Raw genomic sequence first — 18,060 nt, 5'->3', positions numbered from 1 at the left:
AAAAGCACCGGTTTTGTTCCAGTGCTTTCTGGAAATACAGGAAGTGTTATAAACACATTGTTTCCTGTACATTTTGTTTTCTGTTGGAAGTATACGAATAAAATGCAGAAAACAAATGAATTTTTTTTTACACAATGCACCAGTAGGAAAATGATCTTTTTATTGCAGCCATTATAATCACTTTCAATAATAAATAGTACACATCACTGCATCAAATGAAAATAAAATCCGACTCTTGAGAAATGTATTAACAACAGTTCACTAAAACTCTGGCACATTGTTACCCATTCTTTATACAGCATTAAACCCTTAAGATCAACTAAGACATGAGGCATACACAAGCTTCTGAACATGACATTGGGGACAAGGCAGCAGATAACATTCACAGCGACAACATTGGTAAATTACACAATCTTATAATGGAGTATCAACATTGTGAACATAACACAAATAAATGTGTTACATACGAAAAACATCAGTTAGGGAAGAAAATCCAAATGTTTATTTAAACAAATGCCTGCCTAAACAAATGAATGTCACCTGTGTGTGTTTGTCACGAACTAATACAGCAGACGCCAATTCCCAAACCCTCACAACGTGTCCTTACAGACAACAAGGTATTTGTTTTAATACAATCGCTATCACAGGAATCATTACCTTTGTGACACAAGCCCCTGGAGGGAGTGTTACTAACTGAGCGTATCTGATGACAGTGTGTGATAATGAGCCATGACGTTGATGCCTGCCATATGATACATCTAGAGACAGAAGCAGGCTGTCGAAGCATGTGTGTTTTTTTCCCTGTAAATCAGTTCTATCCCTGCAGATCTGTAAGACGCGGAATGCCAGGATCCTGGCAGGGATATTTTAAACGTTCAAACTCCAAAGTTATAGTTTGATGGACAGTTTGTAATCCATGCTTCCAGCTGTTCCACCAGAAAAAGGCGGGCTCAGTCAGGGGTCGTGCACTGCCAGAGAAGGTTCACTCCAAGTGCTTTCCAAATAGGAATGAATGCAGGTCAATGTATAATCACGATCCCCATCTACATTTTTCTTAAAGAAGGGAAAATGGTACATTTTCTAGAAACCAGCATTTTCTCTTAAAATTAAGTCGGTTTCAAATTCCATTCATTAATGTTGCCACAAATGGTTGCATGCGTCACTTTTTTAAAAAAAATGCACATTTCCCTTAAAGAAGTAGACTAATGAGAGAGAGAAAAAGACCCTAATGAAATTGAATGAATATATCTTTAAGAAGATACAGTACGGTTTTCAACAAAGACACACTTGAGAACAAGCCAACATGGGTTGTCTATAAACAAACAATGTAAAAGTTTGTATTATTCTGTACTTATGCCTTATATATTTTCAATACTGACACAGCACCCACTTAAATAACTCGGAGATGACCAGGTTACCAAAAACACTGCTCACAGGTCATGTGTACGAGGGAATGGGATTGCTCTTTGTTTGACAAAGGGACGACCCTTATGTTTGTCTTTTGTCAGCTCTGTGCACCACAGCTGCTTTCAACAGTCACTTGACCCCCAAATCAATAGAAAAAGTTCCATTTGCCACTATCCAAATCGAAATTTAGGCCTGTATTTAACAGTGTTGGTATTCTTCCTGCTGACCTTGACGGGTGGAGGCAATTTGGGAGGTTTAGGGGGTGTTATCCTCTCTGGAGTTTTTTTTGTGATGGTAAAAGTCTTCTCCTTCTCAGACTGTTTGAATCTGGGAAGGAAATGTGTAGAAATGTGCTGAGGTTTCACCCGAGGGCTATTCCCTTTTTTGGCTTTCCCACGTTTGTTTAAAGCCACATACCATTCTCGACCATTATGATAGTTTTTGTAGGTGGCTGAGGCATAAGTGTTGTAGCTGTTCTCTTGGTATCTCTCCCTGAATTTGCATTCATTTGTAAACTTGGTCTGTAAGATAAGAAAACCAAATCAACATTTGAACAACGCATTCAAAGCAGGCATTTCACTTTGATTTGGTCCAACATGTTAACAATCTAACCCTGACATTTATGTGTATTATTGGCTAGGGAAGAAGTAACTTCATTCAAAGGCCTGTGTTCTGGCATAGTCTTGGGCTCCGAGTTTGGATAGGTTGCGAGGAATGAGAGGGCTTACTGTATTAAAACGATAAGAGACTTTTGTATCACACATACAGATTGGCACCATACCGTGAGTTTAGGTACAGTTATAAATTACGTGGATTAAGATAATTACTGAGTCTATACTCAAATATATTTTCACCAACGATTCCTGTGGTCTAAGAATCCACAGCAGACTCCCTTTTATTTTATTGTTGGATTCATTCCATGTTAACTGTACAGACAAATTAATTTCCCCACGTTTTGTCTCGGAATTTTGTAGAAAATATCCTCACTTCAAGGGAAGATATCTATCTGTCCCAAATGTAAAAGTGGATAAAACAATGATTTTGCATGCTGGATAAATATATTTGCGCATACAATCTTTCTGTTCTTGAAACAAAGTCTAATTCGGGGTGAAGTACCTCATACCAAATAGAAGATATCCAGGCCGCAGAAATTTCTCAATATTTTCCTATAGCTTCTTCAAAACTCATTTACAGAATTAAAATGTAAATATCTTTCAATAATCAGAGAGATTCATTAGATAAATTCCTACAAGCGGTAACTAGTTTCATAAATTCAATACATGGGTATGAAAAACAGTATATTATTTTTAGATTTGTTGTATATTAAAGATTAGTTCTGCACAAAATGTATTTCATTTATGGTTTAGATAAACAAAATATTTTAAAGCTGTTTTTAAAATAACAGTTCACCGTCAAACCTACCGCACTATCCTCACCTCAGCTAAATCCTCCTTTTATTCCAGTGCTTTGGGACATCCTCCCAACGTGAAAGGCGCTATGCAAATGTAATTTCGTTGTTGCTGTTGTTGTTGCATTCCAAAATTATCTTGGAAGCTAAGGACAACCCCAGGTTCCTATTTTCTACCATAAACCAACTCCTCCATCCACTCTCCCATGTCTCTGCCATCCTCTCCTCCAACACCAAATGCGAGGAGATGAAGAATTTCCTCGAGTCCAAAGTCAAGGTATCTGCTCTGCTGCCTCTAGCCCCTCTACCAGGACCCTGTCCCCACCTCCCGCTCCCCTTCCTGCCCCCCCATCCCTTCCTCCACACTTTTGACCCTGTCTCCCCCTCTTCGCTCACCTCCATCATTTCCCGTACAAAACTCACCAATTGCTCCCTTGACCTACCCCTCTTCTCAGCCCCCAGCACCACCTCCTTGCCCCCCTACTAACAGATCTTGTTAACGTCTCCCTGTTCACTGGCACCGTACCCATCCCCCTAAAGACAGCTGTCAGCACTCTTACCCTCAAAAAATCTTCCCTTGACCCATCTCTGCTCTCCAATTACCGCTCCATTTCAAACCTTCCTTTTCTATCAAAGGTCATGGAACGAGTCGTCACTTCCCAGCTTCGATCTCCTCTCCCTGCATTCCCTCCATGAATCCCTCCAATCTGGATCTCGTGCTGCTCACAGCACAGAGACAGCCCTGGTCAAAATGACAAATGACATTCTGTCCACCTGCGACCAGGGCTCTCTCTGTCTCCCCTCCTTCTTGACCTCTCAGCTACTTTCGATACTGTTGACCACTCTATTCTTCTCTACCACCTCTTTTCTCACCTCCACCTCAATGGTTCTGTTCTTGTCCGTTTGCAATCCTACCTTTCCCACCGTCTGCACTTCATGGCCACCAACAGGTTTTCCTCTAGCTCCCGCACTCACATGTGGCATCCCTCAGGGCTCTGTCCTCAGTTCCCTCCTCTTCAATCTGTACATGTTCCTGCTCAGCAATGTTATCCGCAACTCTGTCTCACTGCCTCCACTCTCGACTCCTGGACCATTGATGTCCTGACTAATTGACTGTCTGACATCAAGTCCTGGAGCCAACTTCCTCCAGCTCAATGTTGGCAAGACAGAGGCCCTCCTGTTTGGCTCCAGGCAGTGCCTCCTCACCTCAGCCCCTGGCACTATCATCATTCATGGCTGCACTCTTCACCTCAACGAGTCATTCCAAAACCTCAGTGTCCTTTTCGACCCTCAGCTATCCTTCAAACTTCACATTTGTACTGTGACCCATTCCGCCTTTCCACACCTCCATAACATTGCCCGCCTCTGCCACTGCCTCCTACCGTAGGCCGCAGAGACCCTGATCCACTCTTTCATTCTGTCTCGGCTTGACTACGCCAACTGCCTGCTCATTGGACTTTAACCTCCGCAAGCTGCAGATTATTCAGAACTCTGCAGCTCATGTCCTCTCCCACACCAAGCTCCATCAACCCCGTTCTTGTCCGGCTTCACTGGCTCCCCATTCCTCAGAGAATCAAATACAAAACCCTTGCTCTTATCTTCAAGGTCCTCCACAGTCTTGTTCCCTCCTACATCTCCGACCTCATAACCCCATATCAGCCTGTCTACTCCCTCTGCTTGGCGGACACCGGCCGACTTCAGGTCCCCTGAATTTCCCACCCCACCTTTGACGGTCGGTCATTCAGCATCTCTGTCCCCACACTCTGGAACTCTATCCCGCAAACCCTCCGCCTCACACCCTCTCTTGCCTACTTCAAATCCCATTTGCAGACCTTCCTCTTGGACCATGCCTTCAGACACCCTTCCACACCCATCCTCCCTGGCCTCCTCCTCTTCTGACCCCAACTCCCAGCTCGGGTCCAAAACACCTGATTGTCCAGCGCAGTGGGATGTATTTCCAATGTAAAGGGCCTGTACAAGTGTAATTTGTTGTTGTTTTTATGCCTTTGTTTTGGAGAGTAAGATTCTGAAATCTGAAATAAAAGTTACTTATTGGTTTGAATCTTCTTCTTGAAGTACAGTATACACTTTCTATTGATTAAGCAGCTGATTGGAAATCTACTCTGTACTCACACAACAGTGTACAACAGAGTCAATCACCCAGGGTACTGAGACTCCAAGCTGGATAAGAGACAGGGCTGTGAGCCAATGGATAACCCAGATGCAAGTTAAAATCTTCAATAAGGAAACTAATTATGGTTTCTTTACACATAACTGGTATCTAGTGAAAATTTGGAAAATGAGGGTGAAAAGGCAAATCACAAACATCTTTAGGCATTAAAACTCCAAAATGCAATCATTACTGTGTGATATCCGGAGTTCATTATTTTAAACTCCAATCTTTTTTAAGTGCATTTGATGTAGAGATTGGTCTGAATGCTACCATATGGTTATTTGGTTTTTTATAAATGAGGGAATTGACTTAGAAAACGGGCAGTCTCAGGAGAGACGACACTTTATAGCTTTAGTCTAAAATATGTTTATAGCTATCAGAAACTGAATCTACATAACGTCCTCTTGCACCTCTCTCACAACGCTTTTGAAGTGACCAGAATTTGTAATAAAATTCCGCCAGGCCAGGCAACAATAAAAATGGAAAAGATCCTCTGCAATTTGATTCTGTGGCATCCACTTCCAAAGAATTGAAAATTGCGATGTTTTCGAGAATTTAGATGAAATTTTTTACAGAAACTTGTAAATAAATACAAGGGATTTACTTTTGCAAAAAGTCATCTATGTTCGGTAGGCTCTCAATTCACACTTTCAGCGCAGTCAGAAGGCTGAGAAACTCAATTAACCTGAAGTAAAACATGCAGAATTGCAAAATATGTCAAATTCTCTTGAGAAATTGAAGGAAAATCTCATGTGTGGCGACGATTGATAATTGCTAGGACACGTAAAACGCTGCAATACAATATCCTTCGAACCCACTTACTGATTTAATTATGGAGCCATCTGTATTTTGGGGAAAGACTGTCAGCAGACGAGTCAAGATAAGAAAAGGAAGGACGGGAGCACAATCACAACGTAATAGTCCAATAGGTTTGGTAGATTGCAGAATTATTTCTACCATTAACTTTTATCTGCATTTGAGCTGGAAGTGGACAGATTGAGTTCTATCAGAGCGCAGCAGTAAGTGGCAGGCACAGGATTCTCTCAGTACTGTACTTCGAAAACTTATTAAGCAACCACAGAACTTCACCCAGCCATGACCAGGCGAGTCAGATGGCATTTAACGTTAATTGCATTAATTTTAATCATACCAACAGAAGGTAATTTAGATCAAATGCCAATTTATATGCTTGGGATTTGGAACAAAATCCAATTACTTAATTTTAGCTTTGATAGATGTGCTTCTTCTCGTCAATTTCTTGCAATCCTAAACATCAAGTAGACTCAATCCATATTCAGTTTAAGGGCTTGAAGCAAAACCCTATCACTTTGTGGTTAAAATAATGGTGGTATATACAATGGGGATAAAACTATTCTTGAACAGCCTTTGGGTCCCTTATTCTGAAAGTCAAATGAGCAGGATATCTTATAATTGAAGCGAAGTTTTATTCAAGTTTGTTCAATACGTTCCACTGTTGTCTTTCCAAAAGCTACAATTGTTCATAATGATATTAATTCGTTATAACTATTTCTACATATGCGAAGTTTTCTAATTATGTTATCCCTCCATTGATAAATGGGCTATTTGGCTATATACTAAATAAATTAAACACTTAGATTTTTAAAAAAAATAAAACATTTGCCCCTTCTATCAATATGCATTTCAAATATTTAAATATTTTAAATATTTCAGATCATGTCAGCATTTGTTGTGAACGACTGAGGACGTTAACATTGTTTCGAAAGTTTATTTAGCTTGGCTTCGAAACAGTCACTACACTTGACAATAATCGCTGTAAAGAACTTTGAGACGTTTTGACGTAAAATGTGCTGTAAAACTGCAATATCTTTCTTTCGAAAACTATCCCCTAGTAGTTATATTGCACAGTCGTGTCACTCTGGCAGGATTTGTGGTTAAGTTATTAGAATCTGTTACAAGGAACAGGATTATAGTGAGATGTGGTTCTGAGCACAGGGGGTACTTTTATTTTAATTTTACAATCAAACCTATCCATACACAATTTAACTAATATTCAAAAAGATTTCAGTTGGTAAATATTTAGATGCATCTAACAGCGTTGGACATGAGCACGTTGAACATGTGAGGCATAAAGACTTTTATCCAAATACTGCTTCTTCCTGTGAATGAACAGAATTGTTGTGTGATCCTTAAGTGACCAGTGAGCACAGTAATACTCACCGTTGCGTAGACTTTCCCTTTTTTATTCATCGCTAGGAATCTGTCGCTAAAAATTCCTCGTATCCCCACTGTGCCCTGAGCCACAGCGAATATTTCCAAAATACCTGCAATTGAAATGTTACAAGTAAAACTGTTTGCTGAGGGTTTCACATGCGCTGCCTGAGGAGGAACGAGCCCCAATGCAAGTTTCTTGTGTTAATGCATAATTCACCTTTGGTCGCAGATGGCACCATATTCTTAGAATCACTACAAAGATTTTCATTGCAAAAATATGCACCTTGTGTTGTTCCTTCTAAAAATAGCGGGGCTGCCATTATATGGGCTATTTATTCATCTGTTTGGTGTACCCCAGTTTTGCGCTAATACGGTGCTGTTGAATGACAAAACTTGTAAACTGCAGGACATTAAAATACTCGCATTTCACGTTGCAAGTGACACTGTCAGTACACAATTTTCACATCACTAAATCGTTTATTCCCATCTTTGTTCCGTGAAGTTTTCGAATGCGTTTGCAAAATCAAGTCAAATCATAAATTTTGAATTGTGTCGTTTTAAATTATTTTATTTAGTTTTGACAAGAAACCTTTAAACTGTCTTCTAAAATGAACAGTTGGAAAATTTCACGTTTCACACCCATACGACGAGATTTGTGTGTTTTTTTTTTGTTGTTGTTCGCTTTTGGCCAACAACAAATTGATTCGCATGCGGTGCTTTTTACATAACCATTCTCAGTGCGAATGGATTATCCGTAGGATTTAACGCGAGTCATTATTGCACATAAGTCAATTCAACGTTAAACTCGATTTCTGTTTTTTGCATTGGCCGTCGGATCCAAATTCGGCATTAAACCGAAGAAATCCACGCAAGATTGAGATAGTATCACACATATCTGCATTTCCCTGATAACAGGCAATTGGCAATGAATGCGTTGATGTAATATATTAGAGCCCAAACAACCGCACTGTGCACTAACCCAATCACTCCAAGCATCCAGTTCCCTATTGCCTGCACCTGTTACCAACATACTTAGCAGTTTAACATGACCACACAATGAACGCGGGCCACACAACCTGACCTCTGATGCACCCATCACAAAATCAATATTTCTATTAAAAATAGCTTTGCAAACAACACGCTTTGCAGCCTTGCAGTCATTCGGTACAGCAACGTCCGCGATAAGGTTTGCGGAAAATCGGTTCATTTAAAAAAAAACATTATTTGTTTGCTCTGTGCCCTCCCGTTTCTTAGCTGAAACGTTTCGTTGTTTTTTTTCTTCTGTCACGTCCACATTGATCGTTCAATCACATGCATCGACAGTAAGGAAATACTGTAAGCCACAGCACCCCGAGACATGATCAGGGGATACAGTCCTCAAATACAATGTCATTGAAATGTCACCATCGAGCTGACTGTTACTTTATTGGATGGACCGTATCTCTCGCACAGTTTCATCACATTGGCATCTTGGTCTGTTTTGCGCTGTGTGTCGGATGTAACAGAAGCAATTCACTTGCACACAAAAAAAAACAGTCGTGCTGATATAATGTACCCCAAAGGCAACTGAAGTTATCATTTACTGTACATGCTGTACACATTCATAAACTATATAGACACTTCCCGCATAAAAAAAATACTATCCGTGGACTATATTATGTTGGTAATGATTGGCTTTGTGGATGTTACAGCGTTTGGCGTTGTCGTGCGAGTTTGTTTGAAATAAACACTTACTGAACAGATTGGCTTCGTGTGAGCCACTGACTCTACCATCGGGGTGAATCTGCAAATGAAATCCAATTCCAACTCTGCAATAGAGTAGTCCAGTTCGGGGCCCGGATCTGTTCCACTGGTACATGTTCCTCAGTGATCTGCGGCTCTGGGAGGCAGAGGAGCTGTTTGTAGTGTCTTGGAGAGGCTCTGCAGACTTCACCTGCTCGCCGTGTCCAAAAGCAATGCAGGCGAGATGCTTCAGAAAGAGGAGGAAGCATAAAAGGCGCATTATTCCAACAGATCTTTCCCGAGTGGTCCCTGCTAGGGCAATGTCCGCATTTTGCTGATTCTCTGCTCCATGCACCAGCCGCTGTGTGTGGTGTGTCCACCAGACATATCCACGCGAAAGCCAGTGCTGCTGGCACAGAGATATTTATAACACAAATGATCTCACTGCGAGATGCATGCCTGCGGTCTGAAGGACGAGCTCCCATCCTGCAGTCGCCAAAAGAATGGACATGATCGTGTCCAGTGGGCGAAAGGCGAAGAGAATTGGTTTGGAAAGAGTTGCCATTAAATAAACATGCCAGGACGCCATCTGCGCAGACATCACGCACGACGAGGCTAATTTTAATAGTAGAGGGAAGTCTACAAATAATTTATAACAAACGGAAATGGGTCTCACAGGGGACAACCGAATGAGTCATTTAATGTCGAAATCCGAGGCTGCCGTAAACTAATGGTTCTTAACCAAGATCCACAATGATCTCTAATGACCCGTCTGCTCCCTGGAGGGTTGAAATACATATACACGGCTGCAGAGTGCAACGCAGATTAAGGTAACTTTATGCAGTTGATCAATGTGCAAAGTTTTCACATTGGTCTGAGTAATGTAACTAAATTTAGGAGTTATATTAACAGTAATATAGACTTAGTGTCACCAACAGCTTTGAACAGTGTCAGGAACCGCTTTGCAACACTTTGCAAGAAGCGAACCACAGGGGCTAAACACTACCACCATCGGTCATGCACTATAAGTCGCCAATTTAAGTAAGTGCTCCAGTTTTGCAGATATAACTCTATGTAGGTAAAAGGCGCAGAGGGGGGGGGGGGGGGTCAGCCTTTTTACCACCACGAAAACAATAGGTTTGTTTCAGTGCAGAAAGGTTTCAGAGTATGATAAGAAGAAATCGATAACGTTCTGCTTATTAATCCGTTTGGATAACCGCGATGTGTTGCAGCGATTATAGAAACAGCACAGCTTGTTTTTGAAGCGACAAGATTTTCAGCTTTCCACGTGTTTTTAAGATCATTGGTCCATACTCCTTGCATTTGATATATCAAATGGTTTACAAGTTTACAACCATGACTGGTTTACAAGTTTACAGGTATAACCATTGATGGACATGACAATTGAAAGCAAAACAATATAATCAAAACACTTGGCATCTTATGTAATAATTGTGTGTGTGTGTGTGTGAGAGAGAGAGAGAGAGAGAGAGACGCATGTGTACATTTTGAGTTTTGCTTGCGAAGTTGTGTATGTAACGCTGTATGTTAACATTTCGCCCCCACAAAATAATACAGTCAATTCACTTTACAATCTATTCTGTGAAGCGCTTTGAGACGCCTAGAAGACGTGCAAAGCGTTGTATCAAACGCACGGATTATATAACATGCCCACACGATTACACCACTGAAATATGTTTATGCGTTTTATTTATGTTTTATCCCTGCTGCTTTTTAATCAAATACATTTTTCATTTTTTAAATCGATTTTATTCATCTTAATTTATTTAGCACCGTTTGTCAAAAATGAGCAGTTTTCGCCTGGTTGTAGGACGATTGCCCCCAAAATAAGAATGGAAACTAAGAGAGCAGTTGAAATGCACACAAATAACCCCAAACTCATTCCAATCTTCATTCCTTCCTTATATTGGATCAAGTCATTTCAACAATATGACCGTTCTTTAGCACTGTAACCCGAGGATTGCACTTTACATCAGACACGGTTTAACATTTGAACTAAAAAAATAAAAAGAATAACAGAATGATTAATGGCATGATACCTTGAATTCACCATTAAGTAACTTGAGGAAGGAGGATTTCCCTTTGTGTGCGTCATTTTATTTTAGCTTCACCTCCAAAGACTCTTAGTCTATTCGTCTCTGTAAACGTTCATTTAAGAATCGACCCCAATGAATTTTTCATTAGCAAACATAATGAAACGACTTAGATAAAGTACGCGCACTAATGTCACGCTACATTTGCTCTGGTTTTTAATCAGACGTATGTTTTATTTATCATTTAAAAGAAACATGAATCTGATTTAACCTATCGCACAAATTGATTGTTATAAACAGCAATAGCTTTGTGTTTCTCAATCCAGATGAATAGTGAATGCATTTTTTATAACCTTATTTCTGCAGAGTGATTTGGGGCTTTTATTTGATGTGATAGTTCAGTAGAAGTTTGATATGAATGGAAAAGGTTGTTTAGTGTAGTGGGTAGAACTTTTTTTTCAGTAAATCAGACTGATCGGAAGAAACATGTCCCAGAGGATCTTGTTTTCTGGGGGATTTGTCAGTCAGTGGCAGCGGTTGATTTTTTTAAGCACATTTCAGAACTGTATTTATTTGCTTTTCGTATGGTTCGTAATATGAATTAACTCATCCGATGCATCTTTTCAGCCATGGGACTCGGCTTCCTTCCCAGCTTCCATGGAAGATGAAAGATACAATAACAGAAGGAGAGCTAATACAGCATCTGCTACGAAAGCCCTTTGCTACTTTTGGGGACCTCTACCTGAAATACCTTGGGAGGTTTTTTTGCCCGAGGTTTCAGGGGTGAAACCACACACTGTATTGGCCACTCACGTCGCAATCTCTCTCCAAGATATATGCTTGATATGCTTGGCGTGGGAAGTGGAGAAATGCACAGGGACACAGTAGATTTGAAATCGGTTGACTGTGTATTTGAGGTTGAGTTGAGGTTGGGTGCACTGCTCGGGTAAAGAGAGCTTAACTTTGCATCTGAAGTGCCCAGACGTGACCCAAGCGTACTTAAAGCTGAAACTGGATGCTCAGACTGGAGAAGTGTTCTCCTGCACTAACATTTCTTGCATTGTGGAGAGGGACTGCCCTCCCCCACAGACATACTTAAAGATACAATAACAGGACAGAGCCAATACGGCATCTGCTCACAATAATGTGCCACAATGGATGGGATAAAGAGAGCGAGTTGTCCTGAAAATTTACTACTCAGCAGTTTGGTGGGGGTTTTTTGTTTTTTTTTTGCAAATAAAAGATGTCCACGGTCGTTTTCTGAACCATTTCATTTCAGTTTGAGGAGAATAAAAATAAAACTTCACTCGGTTGGGGTGAATGCACAATCCAGACCTGAGATGCCTGTCGTGTAAGCGCCGACAATCTGTCCCAACCCCAGAGAGACATAACAGTGGTCGAGGCTGTAATGCTTCTGATATAAAGAAGATCCTTTCGAAATGGATAATTGTTGATCGAAGATTGTTGAAACGCTTTTTTCTCGAATGCACGGAATGAACCAGAGCAGAGCAGTTTTGCCCGATTCTGAGCTTTATTGCCCTGTTTTATTGCCGGCCACAAAATAATGCATTCATTGTGGAGACACGTTTCATGTCGAAAGTAACGTGGCGGTTGTTTCAATAAATGAACATGGCATATCTTGCAGTTAGGATGGAGATTTGGTAGTTTTCAAAACATATATATATATATATTCCAGTCAAATAACGTCAGTCAACACAACCAATCTGCCTGAGTGATGCCCGATTTAACTTTTATGAGTCAATAAAAAAAGGCAAGAATGTTGAAAGAATGGCTACCATCTGTTTTCGTGTAACTGTTTAATACATTGGAAAGAAATAGCTGGGACTAAGGTAGAATGTAAACGAGCCCCCTGTGGATACTTGGGGCAGTCACTCACTGCATCTTAAGAGTCGAGTAGGGTTGGGCGTTCAGTGGTTTCTTCATTTGCAACTACCAAATAGCGTGTAGGGCTGTTTGTGCAGTTCCTCTTCTGCTTCGCCAAAAGCTGAACAGTAAAGATATCAGTTATCAACACTCAACAGCATCTCCTCTCGTGTCCTCCAGTCTTCCTTCCCACAGAGATGTGGCGGTTCTGAACGTCTCGCTGTCCTCATGCTTAGGAGTGCGACCAATTCTATGATGAGTTTTATTGTCCAACAACTCTGCCACATTTCGTCTGATAGGAAAGGGGAGAATGACTCCATCATACTACCCTGAGGCAATCTGACGTGTTGCAGTTGTGAACCTGCAGGCCAGATAAGCTGAGAACATGCTACTTCGTATTAACCCTAACATGCCTGATGTATTCTATTTAATATAGGTGCACTCTGGCATTTCTCAAGCTACCGTGCACTTTGCAGTTGCTTCAGCACGAGTTCTCTGTTTATAACACAAAAGCTGTTCCTCTATTTGTGTTTTCCAAACTCTTCTATGTGCCCAGTTTTACAGCCAGTTGCCATACCCGTTTGGCTATTGACAGGACAAATGAACCGCACCTGTTGCCTGATCATTGACACGCACCTGTCAATCGAAATATTGACTGGTGACAAGACACTGTCGATCTGACAAACCCTGGAGGCTTTCTTATCCGCAGTGTGAATGATCAGACACCTGCCCAGTGATAATGACTGTCTGAATGGCAAAGTATTGATGTTTGAAGCAAAATGCCCACAGGCTAAACCAAGAGTCCTCACTATTGACAAACTGATCACTGGAACATCTGTTAATAGCTGAATGACTGCTCACATTTTTTAATTGAATAAGACAGTCCTGCTAAATGATGTGCTATAATTTATCTATGCCTGGATTACTTTATATATTATATGTATGCAATTTATCCAATGAACATAATAGTTTTACAATAGCATCAAAAACCTCAATGCTACTTTTTTTTAAAAAAAAGACATAGTTATGAGCGTATCAACGACAGTACCTTGCATCATGTTTCTCTATGCTCCAGAACAGTCAGAAACTATTAATGTGTATTTAATAAGGAATATATTAGCTATCTGTAAATTGATTGCAACCAATTGAGAAGTTCAGGTAACGCAATAAATCTGGAGAGTGAAAATCAATATTCAATTACTGTCTTAAATTGAATTACTGGTATTTCTAATCTTTTATAATATATCCTATATGTGTTTATATACAACCCAGTAAATCTGCACAGTTTATTAGATGCAAGTGCAGATTTAAATGTTATTTATGACACAACTGGTGTACGATGTGGGGAAAAGTATTTCCAAAATTATAACGCAAGACTTAAGGGTTTGTTAGATCTTGTAATAGGATCTACAAATTTGCAAGTTGATTCCTACATTTCCAACCTAGAGCGTAAGAAAAGTTTTACTGTCGAGTATGTTATAAATTCAATATTAATAATAATACCAATTCTTGCATTTCATATTGTATGTTTCACATTGGGAGTATTTCTCAAAGCACTTCATAGGATATAATCCAAAGTGCAGTGACAGTGTATCTTGTAGGTGAATGCATATTAGAGCCTTTAAAAATTAGCACTAAACCATTAAAAATCTTATCAAAGTCTGCGTAATAATTAATGAATGCTATGAGCACTTTACAACTATGAAGAAAATACAGAACTCAACCCTCAAGATTTGATCTTGATAAACTATATATATTATACGGTGAATATATGAGGTGGCTGTGTTTTTCAGTGATATGCAGGTTTTACAGCTTTGTGAATTTTCAGTAGCCTATTGCAAGATTAAATCCAAAATTTAGAAACAGGATTACAGTCAAATCTCTGCTCAGAACTCATTACCTGTAACACTTCAATCAGCATTTATATTTAAGTAATTTAAAGAAGTTGTAAAAAATAATTTCTTTGATGTGTAGACTTATTTATTTTTATTTATTTCACCAGATCAACAACAACAACAACAAGATTCCATTTATAAAGCGCCTTTCACGTCAGGAGGACGTCCCAAGGCGCTGCACAGTTGGGTCATGACCCGAGCAGGGGGGAAATGGTCAGGGTGAGGGGAGGGAAGGGAGGGAGCGAGGAGGGGGGAAATGGTCAGGGTGAGGGGAGGGAGGGAGCAAGGAGGGGGAAATGGTCAGGGTGAGGGGAGGGAAGGGAGGGAGCGAGGAGGGGGGAAATGGTCAGGGTGAGGGGAGGGAGGGAGCGAGGAGGGGGGAAATGGTCAGGGTGAGGGGAAGGAAGGGAGGGAGCGAGGAGGGGGAAGAGAGTCGAGAGGGGAGCTGAAGGCACGGTCAAAGAGAAAGGTTTTGAGACCGGCCTTGAAGGAGGAAAGGGAGGAAGCAAGGCGAAGGCACTGGGGGATGGAGTTCCAGAGCCTCGGGGCTGAGAGGCTGAAGGCCCGACCACCGATGGTAGGGCGGTTGGGGCGGGGGACGTGGAGCAGACCGGAGCCAGAGGAACGGAGGGTACGGACAGGTAGGTAGGGGGATAGTAGGTTGGAGAGGTAGGAGGGAGCAAGGCCGTGAATGGCCTTGTAGGTGAGGATGAGGATCTTGAAATCAATCCTCTGGGGATGGGGAGCCAGTGGAGGCGAGCGAGGGTGGGAGTGATGTGGTCCCGAAGCCTGGTGCGGGACAGTACACGAGCTGCAGAGTTCTGAATGACCTGCAGCTTGTGGAGGGAGGTGGCGGGAAGGCCGGCGAGGAGAGAGTTCCCATAGTCCAGCCTTGAGGTGATAAAGGCATGAACTAGGGTTTCAGCAGCGTGAGGGGTGAGGTAGTGCCGTAGTCTGGCGATGTTCCGGAGGTGATGGAAGGCGGTGCCAGTTGTGGTGCGGATGTGAGGGAGAAAGGACAGCTCAGGGTCGAACAAAACGCCGAGGTTCCTGACTGGCTTTGAGAGGTGGAGAGTGCAGCCTTGGATGCTGATGGTGTCAGCGCCTGAGGTTCGGAGGCGCTGACGTGAGCCAATCAGGAGGGCCTCGGTTTTTCGCACGTTGAGCTGAAGGAAGTTGTCTCTCGTCCAGGACTCGATGTCGGACAGGCAGGCTGTCAGGACATCGGTGGTCGTGGAGTTGAGAGTAGAGGAGGAAAGGTAGAGTTGGGTGTCATCCGCATACATGTGGAAGTTAACTCCATGTCTGCGGATGATGTCACCGAGGGGGAGCATATAGAGGGTGAAGAGGAGGGGACCGAGGACAGAGCCCTGAGGGACACCACATGAGACAGTGCGGGGGGTGGAGGAGAAGCCATTCGTCGAGACGAAGTGAAGACGGTGAGAAAGGTACGACCTAAACCATTCAAGGACAGTGCCTTGAAGGTTGAGGTGGGAGGACAAGCGGTGGAGTAGGATAGCGTGGTCGACCGTATCGAATGCTGCCGATAGGTCGAGGAGGACGAGGAGACAGAGGGAGCCCTGGTCACAGATGGTCAGGATATCATTGGTGACCTTGACCAGGGCAGTTTCTGTGCTATGGGCAGCACGGAAACCTGACTGAAGGGGTTCGAAAAGAGAATGGGTGGAAAGGAAAGAGATTAATCAAGATTAATCAAGAAAGAGATCAATCAAGATTAATCGTGTACTTTTTCAAATTTAATAGACATGACATACAGATGAGGCAATCCTGTTTCTCCTCAGAGGTTATTACAGTACCAATGCTGAAGAAGAGCAAACACAACGTTGAATAAACATGCAAGAAAACTATTAGCTAAGTGACATTAGTGTAAAATGACCAATATTCCTAAATGAAGTTTTTATCATATTTAAAGAAAACTTTAAGGAAAATTGTACATTCTACCCTATTAACTTTTAACCATAGTAAAAGTATTCTTTCAATCTTCTTTTCAACACTTGGTGAGTATTACATATAATTGAGATACACAATGTATAATGGGGATTGATATAATTCTGATAATGATTATTTACTCTTTTTTTTTCATTTTTTACTGAAGTAAGGGAGTCATCTCGACGTAGGTGTCAACCTCGCTCAGTTTGTAACACCCTCACCTCTGAGACACATGGTTGTGGAGTTAATCTCTATGTCAGGACTTTGTGGTCTTGAGTGACACTCAAATGCATTACTGGGGAACTCTTGTCAGAGGTCCTGTCCTTCTGATAAGATGTAAACTAAGAATTAGCTTGCCGTTCAGGTGAAAGTTAATGACTCCATGGTACGATTCAAAAAGAGAATGGATTTCCTCCTGGTGTCCTCGGCACAATCCTCTAGATAAAATTGGTCATTCACTTCATACCTGTTTGTGGCACATTGCTCTGGACAAATTGGCAAATTGGCTGTTGTGTTTACTGCATGTACCATACCACTACACTTTACAGTAAATTATGTGAAACACTTAAGTGCTTTGAAGTGCCATAGGAACGTAAGAACAGGAGTAGGCCATTCAGCTCTTCGAGCTCGTTCCGCCATTTAATTAGACCATGGCTGATCTGTACCTCACCTAATCCTTTCAATTCCAATTTCCCATTTTCTCCCCATATCCCGTAATCTCCTGACCGACCAACAATCTATTAACCTCACTCTTGAAGGTGTAGATGGATCCAGCATCCACGTCCCTTTGGGGAGAGAATTCTAGATTTCTACCACCCTTTGAGTGAAAAAATGCTTCCTGATTTCACTTTTAATGGCCTGGTTCTATATAAGTGGATATATACATTAACTTTTCTTGCTAACAAAAAAATGTCAAAATTGTCAAATAAATATGCAAGGATGCAATTGTATCTGTAGAGTAAGTTCCAATAAAATTTCACGAGGGCTTTGGGAAGTCATATACTGTATTAGAAAATGTGCATAAGATAAATATATTTGCTAATATAGTAAAAATGAAAACATACATAGTAAATTAATTTTCAATACATTTGCATAAATTATCTGACTTACAACTTGCCACTTATAGTATGATGGAATGCCTGAATGCTGGAATGTGTTGAAATTAATTTAGGTACTATCAATAAACAAAAACCTGATAAATATTTTTCTTCTCTCATTTACCTATTCAGTCAAGATAACCAGAGAAAAAAACTTCCTAAAGTCTATATCCAGCCCATATCTAATATCATTTCTGAAGAGGTAAATTACCTTTACACTAGGAAAAGACCTCAACATTTAGAAATTACCTTAAGCAGATGTTAGGCTGTGCAAAAT

At 41.2% G+C, this 18,060-nt stretch overlaps 1 protein-coding gene across 1 annotated transcript; it reads right to left on the bottom strand.

Moving 5' to 3' along the window:
* Nucleotides 1-1,434: 1,434 nt before the first annotated feature.
* Nucleotides 1,435-9,414, bottom strand: fgf5 (fibroblast growth factor 5). The gene is made up of 4 exons (XM_007897018.1): nt 9,349-9,414; nt 8,916-9,150; nt 7,188-7,291; nt 1,435-1,928 (listed from the first exon to the last, which is right to left on the bottom strand). The coding sequence occupies exons 1-4, from the start codon at nt 9,412-9,414 to the stop codon at nt 1,578-1,580; spliced, it is 756 nt and encodes a 251-aa protein (XP_007895209.1). The 3' UTR covers nt 1,435-1,577.
* Between the last annotated feature and the right edge of the window lie 8,646 nt (nt 9,415-18,060).

Source organism: Callorhinchus milii, unplaced genomic scaffold (genome assembly GCF_018977255.1).
Source record: "Callorhinchus milii isolate IMCB2004 unplaced genomic scaffold, IMCB_Cmil_1.0 Scaffold1, whole genome shotgun sequence".
NCBI lineage: Eukaryota > Metazoa > Chordata > Chondrichthyes > Chimaeriformes > Callorhinchidae > Callorhinchus > Callorhinchus milii.
This window is presented reverse-complemented; position numbering and strand designations above follow the sequence as displayed.